The sequence below is a fragment of the Macrotis lagotis genome, chromosome 7 (assembly GCF_037893015.1).
Source record: "Macrotis lagotis isolate mMagLag1 chromosome 7, bilby.v1.9.chrom.fasta, whole genome shotgun sequence".
NCBI lineage: Eukaryota > Metazoa > Chordata > Mammalia > Peramelemorphia > Peramelidae > Macrotis > Macrotis lagotis.
Window position 1 is genome coordinate 107,605,205 of NC_133664.1, and position 19,269 is coordinate 107,624,473.

Genomic DNA, 19,269 nt, shown 5'->3' on the forward strand with positions numbered 1-19,269 from the left:
AACCTGAAGCACAGGTCCGCATATGTCCCTTTGTTCCTCAATAAGCTACAAAGTAAAGGTAAAATTCTTCTTTTTTTTTCCTTTAAAGCCCTTTGCAATATGAATCCTGTCAACTTTTCCAGATTTAGTATACTTTATTCCCCTTTGCAATCCAAACTCACTAATTTTTCTGCTCTCTCCATACATTCCTATTCCCATTCTCACATCTGGATGAATTCCCATCTTTATTCTGTTTCCTAGTTTTTTCCAAAGCTCAGCTCCAAACCTATCTTTTGCATAAATATTTCTCTGAAATTCCACCCTCATATCTTGGTCTTTTACTCTCAAAACATTCCATATTTACTTTAAACATATTTTATATTTATGTGTATGTGATACTTCTCCCACAATAGAATATAAGCTCCTTGAGATCAGGCACTGTTTCATATATATCTGTATATTGTCAGTGTTTAATACAGTGTATGGCACATAATAGGATTATTCAATTATGATTCTATTTTTTTAATCTTTATTTTAAAATAATTTTAGAAACATCAATAACAAAGAGTGAAGTAGATACGTATATACAAAATATAATCAATCTTCTTTATTTGTGGATTCCATAGTTGAGAATTCCCCTATTCACTAAAATATATTTGTAACCCTAAAATCAACATTCTTCATACTTTTGAGGTCATCACGAACAAGCACAGAGTGGCTAAACATTTAAGTCACCCGAGACACACTTTCTCAGTTGAAGTTGAACAAGACAATGATCTGCCTTCTTGTTTCAGTTCTCATACCATAAACAAGGGTATATTGTGATCTAATAATTGCCATATTTTTTATTTTTGTGATTTTTGTAGGTGATTTTGCTGTTTAAAAATAGTGCTGAGGCGCTTATCTAGTGGTCCTAAATATACAAAGGCTGTGATGGACCTTCCAGAGAAAATACATGTTTTAGATCAAAGTCATTCAGATCAATGTTAATGATTCAACAATATGGTACATACAGGAAAAGAAAGAGAAAATTTGCCAATCTATAGGCAAGGCTGCTCCAGAAAGTACTAAAGTAAATGTTGTGGCCAGAGGTTCACAGGAACACAATCCTCTTTTCCCTAAGAGCATTGGTTCACTAGCTGCTAATTCAAACACACTGAATAATGCACTGTGGTGCTTTAGTGAGTAAATGTGATTTTCTAAATAAGGAAAGAGAAGAAGGTAGGGAGAAAGAAAAGAAAATGGTGAAGGAAAGAAAGGCAACAAAGGAAGGAGATAGAAATGCATACAAGAGATTCTATAAATACTTGCTGAGTGAATAGGGAGAAAAAAAGAAAAAAATGAGAAAGGAAGGTCCAGTGAGATTCCAAATAGTTCAATGGGGAACATACCAAGAAAGGCACAAAGTCATGATTCATTTTTTTCTCTTCTCATGTAAAATATTTGTTAAAATTGGTCATTATCTTCTTTCCTTGGGCATCATTAAGAATAAATGAATATCTAAGTGAAATGAGAACAATGTGTCAGTAACAACAGCACTGTATTATGATCAACTATGATAAAGTTAGCACTTTTCAGCAATACAATGATCCAAGACAATTTCAAAAGACTCATGATAGAAAATGCCATCCATAGTCAGAAAAAGAACTACAGAGTCGGAAAGTAGAACAAAGCATATTATTTTCACTGTTTTTCATTTTTTGTTTAGTGGAATGGGAATATGTTTAGCATAAGTGCATATAGCCTATCAGATTGTTTGCCTTCTTGAGAAGGGGAGAGGAGGGGGAGGGAGGGAGGGAGAGAGGGAGAGAGAGAGAGAGAGAGAGAGAGAGAGAGAGAGAGAGAGAGAGAGAGAGAGAGAAATCTGGAACTCAAAATTTTATAAAAAAGAATGCTAAAAACTAAAAAAATCAAAAAAAAGGAAATTGTTAAGCAAAAAAAGGGAATAAGTGAGGCATCAACTATTCTGAAGAGTTTATATTCCCTCTTAATAGTTTCCATTTGTATAATGTTTTAAAGTATAAAAAGCACTTCATATGCATTATCTCATTTGATCCTTATAACAATACCAAGAGGTAGGTGATACAGATATTATTATACTAATTTTACAGAAAAGGCACCCAATGGTTAGAAAGATTAAGTTATTTGCTCATAGTCTTATAACTAGTAAATACCAGAGTTTGGGTCCAAATCCAAGTCTCTTATGTCTCTATTCTTTCCACCTTTTTACCTAAATACAAGATATACTTATTTCTGTGCTATCCTCCATAAAAACTTTGTGAACTTGGTGTTACTTAATAATTTTATTTTTAATTTCTCACTTTGAATTGAGGCATATTTAAACCAATCTATGTGTATATGTGTGAGTGATTTGGTTTCAACAGATGGCACCAGAAATAATACCAAACTACAAGTCAGAACCTTCTCTGCCACTTAAAGATTTGCTTATTACACTAAATGACTTGCCCAGACCTATACCATACACATGTGTCAGAAGCAGGATTTAAACTCAGGTCTTCCTGGCTTCAAGGCCAACTCAGCTCTCAGATCCAAAATCTGGTGTGAACTGAAGCCCACTCCAAACAGTCTCTCCCACTGTTTTCAGTGTGTGTGTATATATATTTACATTTCAGATATCTAAAAGCTTGATTCATCATTTTATCGATTCCTGGACTTAAGAAAGTGATGAAGAAAATGCTAATACTACAAATTAAATTTAACAGTGTAGCAAGTACATAGAGGGGGAAACAATTGTTAAATATCTTATTTCAATATTTTTGTTTATATATATATAGTTTATAGTTTTTTCATAGCCATAGTATTTCACCAGTAAAAGATTTCCTTTAAAGAAGAAACAATCTTACCTCCAAGAAAGGTGAGGAAGGAGAAGAGAGGGAGAAACAGTAATAGCTGGGGCAAATCAGAAAAGGCCTCTTGTAATAAATGGCCTTTCAAATAAGCATAAAGAAGAACCAGGAATTCTAAGAGGTTGGGGTGAGTTGAGAATACATTCCAGACATGCAAAATAGCAAAGGAGTGGAGATGCGAGATATGATATTATATATGAGGAACAACAAAAATGTCAACTTAATGAGAATAGACATTGTATGAGAGGGAGCATACACATAATAAGCCTGGAAATGCAGTTTAGAACCAGATTATAATGGGCTTTCAAAGCCAAAGAGAAGAGTTTTTATTTGATCTTAGAGGTAATAGGAAACAACTTTGCATTATACTTTTTTTTAGATTCTTATCTATCTCAATGACAATTTTTTTAGTAAGAGCTATTATTTTGGTGTGACGTTCTCTCCAAATATATAATGCTTAGAAATATCTTTTAAGCCTCTACTGATATTAGCACCAGTTTTATCTCACAAATGTCCCAGGAACAAAGTTTCTTGAGTTGTTTGATTAAAAATCTGGAAGAGAATTAAATTCAATTTTTAAAATATTTTTCAATGCTGACTATACATAAACACTTCTGGATGAGATTAAAAGATCTAGTTTAGCTAAGTTTCTGATTTTAGAAAACCTACAGTCTAGTAAGGGGATAGAGGGCATGCAAAAATAATTCTATTTTTTAAATAACTAATGTTTATCACAGTTCTTTTATAGTGGCAAAGAACTAGAATAAAGGAATTACCTGTCAATTGGGGGATGGTTAAACAATTTATGGTATATGAATATGACTAGAAAGCTTTGTGCTATAAGAAATGATAAAAGGAATAGTTTCAGAGAAACTTGTTAAGACTTGTATGAATTGATGCAGAGTGAAATGAGCAGAACCAAAACAATTTATTCAATAATAACAGTAATATAAAGATAGTAACTTTGAACAATTTTAGAACTCTGATCAATGTAATGACCCATCATAATTACAGAGGATTCATGATGAAATTTGATGAAACATCATCGCCTGACAGAGAGGTGATGGACAGACTGAGACATAATTTTTTTTACATGTCCAATGCAAGAATTTTTTACTCGACTACACTTTTGTAACAATGATTTTATTTTTCGCTTTTTCTTAACACAAGGAAAGCAGAAGAAAGGGTAAGAGGAAAGAAAGGCAGATATTTATGGACAGATAAGAATAAAATTCAGTTTAAATAAAAAATCAAAATAATATATAAGCAATATGTAACAGTTGTCAAAAATTCTTGTTATATGTGAGATGAGTAGGGAAATGTTATGACTAATAGGGCACATTGAGGGGAACTTAAAAACCTTTTTAAAAAGTTTTTTTTAATAGAGATTTAAACTGATTTTATTATATCCCTACTATATGCTGCAGTTAGTATATATCAGCCTTTCAGAGAAGAAACAATCTTCTCACCTCCAGATCTGGAAAACATTCTAGGTTCTTTTGTGGCAGTGAGAGACATTGCTGCCTAAATGGAAGGAGTCATTATACTGATAAAGAATAATGCAGCTTAAACTGAATAAGAACAGCTCTATAACAAAGCCTATTAGAGAGTCAGGTTCAGCATATGAAATAATGTCTTCTTAAAAAGCAGGAAACAATATAAATTTATGAAGATGACCTAACATGATTTTTTTGTTGGCAAAATACTGTGATGCTGAGAAAGGGAAAAAAAGCCAAACACATGAAAATCAATAGAAATAATTAAGAGACCACATTCTTCTAAAACAGAAGCAAATTTCCCAGTACCTTCCGAATGCCAACAGAGGCATCTTCTCAAACCCAAACATCTGCCCATAAATAATCCCAAGTGACATTTGAACTGGTCCTGAGATCTTGGCCTATGTTGCTGACATATTGAAACACATTGTTTCCTCATTCTTTTTTTTTTAGGTGCTTTGTTTTTTTTGCAAGGCAAATGGGGTTAAGTGACTTGCCCAAGGCCATACAGTTAGGTAATTACTAAGTGTCTGAGGTTGGATTTGAACTCAGGTACTCCTGACTCCAGAGCCAGTGCTCTATCCACTGTGCCACCTAGCTGCCCCTGTTTCTCATTCTTAAATCCCCTGAAAATTATCTGGCTTATATTTAAACTTTCTAAATATACATTTAGAGACTATTTAGATATGTATAAATGATATGTATATATACATTATATATTTGTACACATACACACACACACACACACATATATATATATATATGCATATAAATATGACTTGATATTAGTGAGGCTTTACTTCCCACAGTAAAATAAAGTCTTTTACCTCTGTTATAATGTTCTTAATTATTATTTTTATAATTCTTGTTCCAATGTCATTGTTTGTGCTAAAACAATTACCACTAAGTACTGAAAGCATATAGTAAAAGAAAAGTTGCTGATACAGACAATAAAAAGAATTATAAATTTCAAGCAATCAATGAGGATTTATTCAGTATCCATTCTGTACCCAAAGCTTAAGACATAATCCCTGCCCAAAGAACTTCCATTCAAGCTAGGTAATGGAATTCTCATATATAAAACAATTGGAAAAGATTTTAAATGTTAACCTTAATGTGTAGCTAGCAAGTTCATTGGGAGTTTAGGAAAAGGAGAGATCATTGAAGTGTAGAAAAGCTCAAAAAGGCTTAATGGAAGTAGGTAGGTCTTGAACTGAACCTTGAAAAATGAGCAGAAATGAACAGTAAGAGACATTCTAGGTAAAAAAGAAACATGAACATTTAAGATAGAGAAGTAGAAGTGATCCTGGTTTATATTGGAGAAAGTAAATAGACCTGTCCCATCTGGCTGGGACACAAGTGCTCTTAAAGAAACAAGACTGGGTAGATAGGGTAAGGAGAGGGAATGGAAGACAGATGTCAAATAGAAGTCTAAGCATCATCCATCAAGCAATTGGGAACTATTGTGTAAAATTATAAAAAAACTCTTTTAGAAAAATTGATCTATCATTGATAGGAAAAATGTAGATAAGGCAAGAGAGTCTGGAGTCACGGAAAACAAGCTACTGCAGCAATACATGTATGAAATAGTAAGGATGCTGTCTAGCAGCATCGAGAAGAAGAAATAGAAAATAAACAGCAAATCTGAGACTCATTTTGAAGGAAAAAATGATTCTTAATGATAAACAACATAGAATCAAAGAGCAGGAAGCAAGAACCCAAAAGTCAAAAATGGGTTTCAAGGTTTCTATTTCAATTCAATCTGATTCACAAAATATTTAAGTATCTATTGTAAGCCAAGTACTGTGATGAATATTGGAGGAGGTTCAAAATGAATAGAAAATTGGACCCCACACTAATCAATGTTACAGTGTAGTAGGGGAAGAGGTATACATAGATTATAATATAAAATAATCCATAGTGAATACATTATTGTTGTTATTCAAGAGTTTCAGTTCAATTTTCTGTTATTTATTTGGAATTTTTTGGCAAAGAAAATTGGTGTGGTTAGTCATTTCCTTTGCTAGCTCATTTTACAGATATGGAAACTTGAAGTAGCAAGGTTATGTGACTTGCCCAGGTTCATATAGATAGTAAGTGTCTAAGGCCAGATTTGAACTGAGCTCTTTTTGACTCTAGGACCAATATTTTATCAACTGAGCAAAACAAAGTGCTATGAGAAAGTCAAAGGGAAAAGGTACTCATTGATTGAAGGTGATAAATAAAATTTGAGTGATGCTTTAAAATGTTGGAGAAAAATTGAGCAGCCCTACAAGGGAAAGAAATGACTGTGATAGTGATGAAGTACTGTAAATGGAACAGTGTGAACAAAGGCACTGAGGTGGGAAAGCATGTTATTTATTTGGGGGAAAGAGAATACACTGTTGTTGTTCATCCTTCATTCTCAAAGAAGATTATTGACATTAGGAGGGGGATATCTTGACTTGCAAGTGAATCAGATTTAAGTGAAGCAAAGACATGTAAAGTCATCATTCTCATTCAGAGAGTGCACTAGGATTAACTGAAATAGAACATATATGGTAGGGAATCATATGAGATAAAACCAAAAAGGGTGGTACCAAATTACAGGATCCTTAAAGCCAGGGAAAGACATCTGAATTTTACTTAGTAGGTAGTGTGGAGTCACTGAAAATTTTGGGCAGAAAAGCAATATAACTACATTTGTCCAGCATGAGAAGTATAGATTTGGAGGTAGAGGAGAGAAGTGAATAGGATTCCAAGGTACTAGAATGAATATCACTGATATAAGATAAGATAACATGGATATATATTATGGTTGACCTACGCTAACAAGTGTACAAACCCTGACTAAATGATCAGAAATTTGGCTATTCAAAAAAATATAATTCAAATGTACTTGCTCCTATGTATTACTGTATCTGTGCTATGAAAAGTCCTCTCATCTAAAAATAATGTAAATTAGCTCAATAGGGCAGTTCTAGTTTATCCCTTACTAAATTAAGTTATTTGAAATCTAAATTAGTCCATACCAAGAAGAGAAATTTCATGACTAATGTAGAATTAATGGAAACTACTTCTAAGCTTAAGGAAATGAGAATTAAATCTCTGCCCATGTTGTTTGTCCTACCTTTATAAGAAGGACCAATGACATCATGGGAAGATGGTTTGACTCACTGTCAACTGGATTTAAGTGAGGTAGAGGTATACAAAGTCCTCAGTCTCATGTTCTCTTCCAGAATCACTGAAGCCCAGTGGCAAGACAAAAATTCAGGCTTGCTGGCAATGATCCAGATGCAGAGGATGACCTTCATATCCTCAATATCTAACCAAGTTCTAAGCACTCCACAGCACCTGTTTTAGCCACCTTGAATTGTTCTCATCCACCCACTTCATCAGATTTCACATGTTTAGTGCAGACATCCCCCTAATTCACTGATAGCTTTGAGGCCTATTGATTGCCTTCAACCTGGTTTAGCCCATCTGTGGAGACAGTTTTAACAGGACATGGGCTCTGTACATGCTACAGCTTCTTGGAGCCACATATGAGAGCTGAAGCGGCAGGTGGACCCCAAAGATGGATGAGCAGTCCTGAAAAGGATTTGAAAAAGCCTTCCCCAAACACCCCATATAACCATATTAGTTAAGAGGCATAAATTTGTCTAGTTAGAGCAAAATTTATCATTATAGTAAAATATTCTTTGTTTGGGGGTTCCTGTCTAAGACAGTAAATACCTAGGATTGTTGGATGATATTTGCAACTCTGGTCTCAACTTCGCTTTCATTCCTTTTCTCTAAGTATCCTCAGGTATGAAAATATACTGAATATTGATCCAAAATCCAAATTCTTTATTTTTTGTTTGAATATTCTAATCACAATCTACAAATTACAGTTTCAAATTGGTAGGATAAGTACACAGAAAGAAGATATTTAAGTAAATTATTACAACATTGATGTGAATTGATGAGAAATTAGCTGCCATGTTCTCTACTTTGCTTTGTTATAAGCTAGCATCCTGTGGTCACATTAGGGACTATTAACCTCTCTATTATCCATACACTTTGTCATTCATAATCTCTTTTTATCAACCACTTACCTACATACCTATTCCCTCCCACCCAACTCCAGTGGAGGCAATATAGTAAATAGGAAAGAATGTTCACTGAGCTTTAGTTTAAATTTTAGCTATACTTAATATTTAGGTGACCTTGCTTACCTCAAATGTAAAAATAATGACAATTGACATTTATATAGTATTTTAACATTTACCAAAAATTTTATATACATTTTTTATTTGAACTTTATTATCATCATCTCACTGATGAAGATACAGAGACTTGGGGAATTTAGGTGACTTGACCATCATTATTACATTTCAGAAGAGAAATCCGAACTCAAGTGTCCTGACGTCAAATCCTACATTCTATGGTGCAGTCACTGCATTATATCACTATTCAGCATGATATGATGAGGAGAGTTTAAATGAATGATTTTTAAGGTTCTTTCCACATTTAAAACAGGAAATCTTTCCTTTCACTAGTATACTCAAATATCAAGCAATATACCATCTCACTTCTCAATTAACCCATGCAGTATACCCTTTTAAGTTCATGCATGTAGATTGGTATATCTAGACATACATATCCAATTGTGTTTCTGTGTGTGCAAGATGCCAGAGCACAAACGGAATTTTTCTTTGTGTCCTTTGGTATAAGCTAAAGTTTTGTAGGTCACAGAGTGTGAGAGCACTGATCGTTTCACTCTTTCAATTGTGCAATGCCCGAAAAAACTACCAAATTTCTATTCTGAAATGGTATTTAGGTTACTGTCAGTTTGTCAATCTAACACGGTTGTCACCCCTAGGTTGTAGCCCCTAGACTAACAAATTCCATATAAGATCAGTTTCTGATTCACTGTACAAAACTAAAAGGGGGGATGGGGGATGGAAAGAATAGAAGAGGAGAGAAAATCAGGAAAGGCTAATTTAAAATCAACATTATTTTAGGTTTTTGCAAGGCAAAAGGGGTTAAGTGGCTTGCCCAAGACCACACAGCTAGGTAATTATTAAGTGTTTGAGGCCAGATTTGAACTCAGGTACTCCTGACTCCAGGGTTGGTGCTCTATCCACTGCACCACCTAGCTGCCCCAAAATCAACATGTTATTAACAGAAAAACTAGCATTATATTGATTATATTTATATAAATGCCTATAGCCTATTTAATTTGAGACATCTGAAATTTTTAGGAAGTTCTTCCTTAAAATGAGCTAAAATGTGCTTCCTTCTGACTTTTTTTCCCATTTACCCTAGTTTCATCCTCTACACTGCTAAATTCAAGTAACCATGTTAATTTATATTATCCTTTAGGTTCTAACATAATCACTTAGAGCAAAACAACTAAACATGTTTAGGAAGGAAATATATTTTTATTTAATTAGTCACCATAAGGAATAGAATTTATCTTTAATAATTATTAAACAAATCTAGATGGAGGACCGGAGGTTACAAATTTCAGAACCTCAGTTCTGAGGGAGTCAGAAATGAAACTTCTGCCAATTTGAGGTTAAGGATCATACCCTTGCTGAAAAAAGGACTGAAATACTCCAGCTGAAAAAGAGAGCTATAATACTCCATTGGGCCATAGGATAAAGGTGGTGAAGACTATAGTGTAAGCCCAAGGAATCCAGGGAATCAATGCATCTTGCAGAGACATCACATCCTAAAAAGATTGTAGCAGCAATCTATTTGACCTAATCTGGGCAATCACAGCCCAACAGTCTTTTAACCTTCTTAGCATATTCTGGTAGTAGCTACCCAGTAGCAAAGTGACCTAGCCAACCCAATCTGGTAGCAACCTAACCACTGGCACTAAGACTGAACTGGCCCAGACCAATATCAGCCAAATCCAAGTAAGCAAGGAGTTAGCTCCATCGCCAAATGATCTGTTTGACTCAATCTGATATCAGATTGACCCAAATAACTGAGATACTGTGCCTTTCAAGGAGCCAACCCAGCTATATGAATTTCATAAGGATCTTGAAGTAAAAAAAAAAAAAAAAGGATATTGAGATTCTGCAGTTTCGGAGTTTTCAGTCTTAGTAGCTGTGTGTATCCTCTACATTTGTGCCTCACTGTAACTGTTCATTCTTTTTCTCCCATGTATTCCAAGGATATTTGAGTAGTGCACCCCAGATTTTAGGGAATATGTTTTGTAACTATAGCTCTTATTATTCCATATGAGCAAATGCCTTTGTTAAAGGAAAAAAAGTGACAAGAGCTAAATCCCATTTTAAGGAAATTTACACTTAGTGAAAATGTTTTCAAAACCCCAACTGATGATTCCCTTCAAAGAACAGTCAATACAACATTCAAAAAGAACAATTAGAAATAGTTTTATTACAGAATTTAACCTGTTGTTACTTTCCCTGGTAACACTAAAAGTCTTTCTATTTCTGAATGATTCCACAAATTATCTGTCCTCAGAGTTTACACTGACTTATTAAGGTATCTCCTATGAGGTGTAAAAGCAAATGACCTGATATAGGACCTTTCATAGAAACAATATTATATGAATTCAATCATAATTTCATTTGCATCGCTATCCAATGCCATTGCCCAGAGATTCCAGATTCTAACCTCACTAAGAATCTTCTCATCTAACTTGGGAAAGAATTCTTATCATTGATATTTCTATTCAATAATGTATAATTGAAGCATTTAATTTACACTATTCTTTTCAGGTAATACTTCACCCTAGAAATCTTTATTTGGGGGGTAGCTAGATGGTACAGTGGATAGAGCACTGGTCCTGGAATCAGGATGACGTGAGTCCAAATCTGATCTCAGACACTTAATACTTACTTAGCTGTGTAACACTGGGCAAGTCATCTAACTCCATTGCCTTGCAAAAACAAAAAAAAATCTTTATTTGGTCTTCTTTCAAACATTTCAGTATAGACCTTCCTAATTCCCATACTGGGGGCAGCTAGGTGGCACAATGTGCAAAATGCCAGGCCTAGAGTCAAAAAGACCTGAGTTCAAATGTGATCTCTGAAACTTACGAGCATATGACACTGTTCAAGTCACTAAATCTGGCTTGCCAGAGTTTCTTCTTCTAAAAAAAGAGATGGAGAAAGAAATGGCAAACCACTCTAGTATCTTTGCAAAGAAAACCCCAAAATAGTCATAGAGTTGAACACGACTGAAAAATAACTAAATCACAACAATTCTCATCTTGGATCAACTTTAGAAATCAAGATTTTTCTCAAAGTATTTTTAAAAATGTTTTCCCATAGGACTATCCCCACTGAAATTAAGATGACCACTTGTTAGAGTTATTCCTATGAATAATTAGGATGACATTTAATATTCTAGTAACTATTACACCAGTCTCTGGTCTCTTAACTCTTCATACCATCTTTCACACAACTGCAAAAATAATATTCTTCATGCACAAACTTGAACATATCACTCACATACAAACTTGAATATATCATTCATGCACAAACTTGAATATATCACTCTTCCGCTCAAAAAGGGAAACTCATTGCCTTGGTATTTAAGATTCTCTACAATCTGGCTCAATCTACCTCTCCAGACTTATTTCATATCATTTCCCTTCAAGAAGTCTATAAACAGCTATAGATTTCCTTAAAGTCAATATCCTGATGTTTATCATAATCCCAGTCACATAAGTTCTTCATAAATGTTTGTTGACTGTCTGGTCTTCCATTTTTGTACTCTCCAGGTACTGTACACTCTCTTCATCTGTTGATGAAATCCTCATCTTTCCTTCAAGGGTTGCTTAAGGTTCTATTTCCTAAGTGTTGCTTTCCCTGATTGTCGCAGTGGAAATTTTTCCCTCAGTTTATCATTGAACATTTTTTCTGTATATCCACTCAATCTCTAAAATATCCTACTTTGCTTAACAATCTTTTATGTACTTGACATTTCCCATTCAATAGAAGAAAAGTTCTCTGAGGGCAGGGACTGAGACATTTTTCATTTTGGTAATCCCAGCATCCAATGCAGTTTCTTGCACTTAATTTATTGAACTAAATTGAATGAGAATCTAAATGGTCATTATTGAACAAGAACAAGAATTAATTGAGAAGTCAGATTGAGTATAGTAGTATACTGGATCCTTGGTATGCATCTTTTTTTTTTTTGCAAGGCAATGGGGTTAAGTGGCTTGCCCAAGGCCACACAGCTAGGTAATTATTACGTGTTTAAGGTCAGATTTGAACTCAGGTCTTCCTGACTCCAGGGCCGGTGCTTTATCCCCTGCGCCCCCTAGCCGCCCCTGTATGCATCTATTGAGGAAAAATCGATACTATTCTTTTTTCAAGGGCCTTTTAGTAATGGGGAGGTAAGAGAGTCAACCAAATAAGCAACAGAAATGTATCATATACATCATTATAAAGTGCATTTTTTTTTTTAGTTTTTGCAAGGCAATGGGGTTAAGTGGCTTGCCCAAAGCCACACAGCTAGGTAATTATTAAGTGTCTGAGACTGGATTTGAACCCAGGTACTCCTGACTCCGGGGCCGGTGCTTTATCCACTGCGCCACCTAGCCACCCCAATATAAAGTGAATTTGAGAGAAGCAGATTACCAAGTGAATTCAAAGGAGTTTTGGTTGTTGTTTTTTAATTTTTGACTTTTAGATTATTATTGTGTTTTTCAATTATTTTAATCATGCAGATGCAGGGGCAGCTAGGTGGTGCAGTGGATAGATCACCAGCCCCGGAATCAGGAGGACCTGAGTTCAAATCCAAACTCAGACACTTAATTACCTGGCTGTGTGACCTTGGGCAAGTCACTTAACCCCACTGCCTTGCAAAAACAAAAACAAAATGCAGATGCAGCATTTTCAAATATAATGAATATTGATTTCCCAAATGACTAAAGTTCTTTAGAGCTGTATCATCACTCAAATAAATAATGTCCTTGTAATATTGACATTATATTTAAAAAGCCTGTTCCTTTTTTATTCTAATATACATTCAAAAAAAGAGAAAACTTAACTAGAAAGTTTGTTTAAAAGGGCTAAGATATGATTTTTGAAGACTGAATAATGAAAGATAATTTTTTCAAACAATGCAATAAAATGAAATATGTGCATAATTGCTCCTTTGCTATCTTCCCTTAATCTAGGAAACAGATAATAGCTACAAACTACATTAGTATAATTTCCACTAGCAAGGAATGCACATACTTCCAGTATCTTTCTTTGACTAGCTAGAGCAAGAAAAATTGATCTTTAAAAATCATAGTATTAGGTTTAATGAACTCTAACTTTAACTTAAAATAAAGACAATGTCCATAAATTTCTCAAAATTTGTAGCTTTGGCACTATCCCCAAAACAACAAATCAAAGAAAAACAATATTTAACAGGAAGAAGGAACCATAGCAATGACATATATATTAAGAGGTTGACAATGATGACTGAATTTTTGGTGATAAATATTTCCATTAATTCAAGTGAAATACAATATCCAGATAACTTTAGATATTAAGTCCTCCTTGCTATTCAGTGACCATTTTCTGTCATTACAATTAAAATGCAGTCAATAAGGAGGTAAAATATAACACTTTCACCCATTCTATTCCCTGCCAGTATATTTCTATCTTTACCAGAAGAAAGTGTCACTATAGTAACAAAATATCCAGATCCACAAGTCAAATCAACCTTTACTCTCATGTTGCCAAGCACAGAAACACAGAATCATAGAACTGCAGGGGACATAAATTCCATTCCCTGCCTCTTATCAGATGTGACCTAAACCAAACAGAAGGAGGAATATTGTATTCTGAAAGATTATACATCAGCCTCATTCAGTAATTCCTTCTAGTATATGTCAATCTATACTTCCTTGATTCTATTTCACTTAATTCCCTGCAGTGGCAGTTTTTGTAAAAGTAGAAGATAGACAAAATAATAGTATCATTCAAACCCATTATTGAATATCCTACTAGTCTTCTTTAAATAATCTTAATCTCCCCAGTTTTATAATTCTTTATTCCAACCCTTTGTTGCTCTCCTCTAGATCTTTCTAAAGATGCAGTTCTTAATCTTTTGGGGGTCATGGTTCCTTAGGCAGTCTCATGAAACTTCTGGACACCTTTTCAGAATAATGTTTTAAATGTATAAAATATCTAGGATTATAAAGGAAATCAATTATATTAAAAGTTATCAAAATAGTATTTAGGGCTAATTCAAGGTCCCAGGTTAAGAACCCATATTAAAGTTACCTAAATCATTACTCATTATAAATTTTCCAAATGAATATCATACTCTGACCGGTAACAGTTGGCTTGATTTTTGTAATACTGAACACAGTTCAGAGTTTAATCAAATTAAGATCAGCAGGTTCTCTTGACACAAAGTTCAAAGTAGATACAAAAATGAAATGATTCTCAAATACATTGGACCTAGAGTAAATCTAAATTCAATCAATTACAAGTTAAGCATTTCTTCATTACATATTTTGCAAATTTTTTCAAACCTTTCCCACCTTTGAGAATTTTTTTTTATTTTAAAGGGGTTGGTGGAATATGAGAAGTGTGATGGGGAACAAAAATAACACCACATATCATAAATCTAATCAGCAAAATTGTTATACCAGCATAGCTATTATATTTTAAAATTCTAAATTTCAATTCTTTTATTCCTTCCAAAGTATTTTGAAGAATACTTTTCACCCTGAGCACTATTTAACAGATTATGAAAGGGAAATACAGAGGGATATCTAAGCTACACAGAATCTGTGTTCCATTCTCATAGGATTAACTCTCCTGGCAAGAGACCAGTCTTCTTCAGTGATGGTCCCAAAAGACTTCCAAATAATATTTTAGTAGGGTTAGGATGGTAGTACTCATAATGCTTGTGTACCATAAATATGTATTATTGAATGGGGAAAGGAATAATTTATAATTTGGTTATATAATAATAATTGTCATTATTATTATTTTTATTATTATTATTATACACTTATAGAGGACTTTCAAAGATTATGGTGTGTTTTCTTCATAATAACCCTATGAAGTAGTGCAAATATTATTAACATGATTTTCAGATGAGGAAACTAAGAGGTTAAGTGACTTGCAGATGGTCACCTAGCAAGTATGAGTCAGGATTCAAATACAGGTCTCAACTTCAATATAATGCTCTTTCTCCTTTATAATTTTTTAAATGAACCTTTATGAGCAAGTAATATTTATCTTTCATTTTAGTTTCATTTTGTTATTAAAGATAAAAGTCTCTTTAAGAAAAGCATTTTCTAATGGAGAGCTTTTTTGTACTCTATTCTTGTACCTCTTCCCTCCCCCTTCCATTTAGTGCCAATAAGACGCTTTTATTTAACACTTTTCAAGACAAGAGAGGAAAAAAAATCATTTTGGGGCCAACAGATAATACCTTCCCTGAAATAAAACTGGTCTCCATTGTCTATATCTTGATTTTAGTTTAACATGTAGAAACCCTGTAAAGCTGAGATTGAATTTAAGTGTCATCTGCATTCTCCCTAACATCCTTCTATAAGAATTTTTGGGTTTGTTTGTTTTTTGGGGGGGGGTTGTTTGTGGTACAAAGAACTTTACAGTGATTTCTTGTCTCTTCAATTCAGAAAAGAGCTGATAAAGTATTTTCCTATGAATTATCTTGGAAAATGAGAATTTGAAGGAATCAGATTCCCCCTTATCAAGGCAAAGAGAAGCAAAATCCTAAACCAGCCTCTATCATAAACAGCTGAAATATCAAAGCACTGATTACCTACAAAGCCGACTAAATATTCGAGACTTTGAGCAAGTGAACGCCAAGAATCAGGAATTCTAAAAAAGCAACCAAGTGGAAGCGGGGAGGGGAAGAAAGGGGTTAAGGGTTGCGCAGCCTAATCTGGGTATTAGATTCTCTTTGTGAGTTCTCAAAAGCAGGCATATAAGATGAGATACTTACCTTTCTGAATGAGGTCATCCAGGTCTTGGTCAAATCCCTGCCTGTGGCATTTCCTCCAGAGCCCCATGTTGGTGGAGTTGTACTGGCGGTTGCACTCGTCCATAGCGCTTAAGGCAAACAGCTGCCTCCGGTTCCTGGCCCGGAGGAGTTTCCCTTCCCAACGGTCCAATCTAGACCTACTGGCCCTAAGCGGCAAGTTATTGTTGTTATTATAAATGAAGCCTGGATCGACCCGACGAGTAGTAAAGGCTTTGCACCTGTCCCGATGCTTCCTGGCGTCTGTCTCGTACCAATGGTCTGAACAGATCGCCACGGCCAGCATGCCGAGGGCGCAGAGAGCTAAGGAGAGGCCAGTGTAGAGCAGTAACCTTCCAGCAGCCATACCTCAGCTTCACAACGACACCATGGGCATGTTTCACAACCTAGCTCTTCAGTCCCAGAACAAAGCAGCCAGCTGAGCCCGAGAGATTGCAGCTGAGTGCCCTACTCAACCGATTCTCCCCACCTAGACTTCCACGGTTTGAAGCGACATACAAAGCACCAAGGCTTCTGGGAGGATCTAAAAAGTTCTAACCCCAAGAAAATCGAGTGGGTTAATTGGCATCTCCTGCAGCTTAAAGCGGCTAAGTATTTCAGAAGCGACCTCCACGTCTCTGTGAAAAGGATTCCCCACTTAAAACAGCGGGGTTGCTCAGCTCAAGACCACCTTTGCGCAGAGTCGACCTTCTTCCGTTCCTCCTCCTTTTTTTCCCAGAAGGAAAATAATAAAAGTTCTTTCTGATTAAACTGGAGCTCCTTGACTTTCTTTGTGCAGTGTTCCAATGGAATCGATCCACCTCTCTTTTCTAAGTGTGGTGATTGAAATAGATGGGGGAAAGGGTTGCTAAACTGGGCCACTTGACAGTAATCAGGTGAACTGTAGTATCGCTGGTCAGCGCCTAGAAATCTCCCGATTCCAATGGACCAATTGTCCTTCGCTTACAAGCCGGCTCTGATCTTAAAGTGGATCACCTTTTCGTTTTGCAACCTGTGCTTGTGGTCTGGCAATGCAGCGCAGGAAACGGTTTCTCAATTCAGTCTTAGGCTACCAAAAAAAAAAAAATCTTTCTCCTTCAGCAAGAAAGGGACTTCACCGAAGCAGGCTTCCGTAGGATTTCAGCCTCGGACAATCTTTGTTCCCTAGCTCCTCTGCTTTCTTTCTCTTGTCTTGCCATTCAGGCGACTCGTTTTGTTGTCGGCGCTGTCAACCAGGCAACCTAATTGGACGATTCCTTTCCCTGGATTAGATGAAACTGGGTAGCAGCAGGAGAACACAGAGAGATTAGCTCTGGCTGGGGCTGGAGTCCAACCGGAGAGAGGCTGCAAAGAACTAAGAAGCTCCTTCAGCACCATGGACAGAAGGCTCTGCCCAGAGGCACCCAGAGCCCAAGGGAGAGAACCCCCGGCTTCATAACGCCGACATCCTCGCCCGGCTTTGCTTCCCGGATGTAAATCGGTCAGTCGCCTCCCAATCTGATTTTTCAACAGTGCTTTACTTCATCTGGCAACCAAACAGCCTCTGAAACGTGCTTCCCATATGCAAGGAAAATGCAGGTACAAAGGTTGGGGGGGAGGGGGGGAACCCAAAGTAATGCCTTCCTCCCCCAACACGCACACATACACACATGCACACACCCGGGCGCCTCGAAATAAATAAGCCCCTCCAAAAAAAAACAATGTCTGGAGCACTAGAGAGAAGGGGAAAGACACGCAGTCTGCCTAACAGTTGTCAATGGCTCTCATATTGCACCATTTCCCTTACATGCACAACCGGTGCTCCCACAAAGGAGCCTAGATGCCAAGATCTCTGCCTCAGCAGCTCCACGCGAATAATATCCCAGCATCAGCAGTTATTATATTCAGGGTGTTTTTTTTTCCTTTGGTGGTCGTAGTGGTGAAAGGGGTGAGGGGGTGGCGGTAGGGAGGGGAGGACTGTTGGTTATTCAATTTCCCCTCCCTTCCTTCGGTAGCGATAGCCTCACTACCTTGCGGGCACCATCAGAGACCTGGAGAAACCGAAGAGAAGCCGATGTCCAGGAGTCTCTGGAAATCTCATCTCCCCGCTCTGAACCTTAAAATAAAGGAACGTTTTCTGAGCTCCCGGATACCTGAGGATGTTTCCTTGTTCAAACGCTGAGAGCTGCAGCCTTGGCTAAAGCCCACAGACGGAGAATACAGAGCACTGAGCCAAAAGCTAGTGATGTCATCCGTGCAACGTGAGACTCATTTCTTATTTTTCTAGCCTCCTTAAAGATAAACTGCACCATTTTCCCGGCAGGCGATGTCTAAGTCTTATTCTTTGAACAGGCAAGTCAATGGTGTATATGTATATATGTATGTATGTGTGTATTTAACCACATACATACTTATGCACGGATACATATGTGTCTTTTGTAATGTATTTACCGCAAATACTATTATAAATTTAGGAATGATCCCTGAATCTCAAATTTCTATGCTTACAAAAATGGTAAACTCCCACAAACCGTGCACACAGCTCTTTAAATATGTGCTTGTGTGTGTATGAACATATATGTATGCTTAGTGAGAAGCTGATATTCAAAACGACTTTCAGCTCATATGCAAAACTGGAATTTTTTTTCCTCCTCACTACAGTTCCCCATTGGTGTTGTTTCAATTTGTAGGGAGCTTTTTGTCTTCACAGAAAAAGCCACATACTCTGCCTTGCTGGCTGCAGGCATTTCCATCATTGAGCTGTATGCTTTCTGGGGGGTCTATTAATGGTTAGCCCCATTTCAGCACAGACAGATCATTAAAAATTCCCCAACACCTAACCCACCTCCACTCCTCTGAATGTGTGTGAGAGAGACAGAGACAGAGATAGATAAACAGAAAGAGACGAAGTGAGTTCTGATGCATATAAAATGAGAGATGAAGAATTTAATGGATGTGCTTTTTTAATAGTTATTCTGAAAAATATTTGGAGGAAAAAA

The 19,269-nt window shown here is 36.1% G+C and overlaps 1 protein-coding gene across 1 annotated transcript in view; it reads right to left on the reverse strand.

The window, feature by feature from the left end:
- TMEM178B (transmembrane protein 178B) overlaps positions 1 to 16,679 on the reverse strand; it is a 441,133-nt gene extending 424,454 nt beyond the window's left edge. Inside the window, exon 1 of the mRNA XM_074195122.1 lies at positions 16,277 to 16,679. Coding sequence (XP_074051223.1) covers positions 16,277 to 16,658 — 382 coding nt within the window. The 5' untranslated portion in view covers positions 16,659 to 16,679. The remainder of the gene's footprint in view (positions 1 to 16,276) is intronic.
- Between the last annotated feature and the right edge of the window lie 2,590 nt (positions 16,680 to 19,269).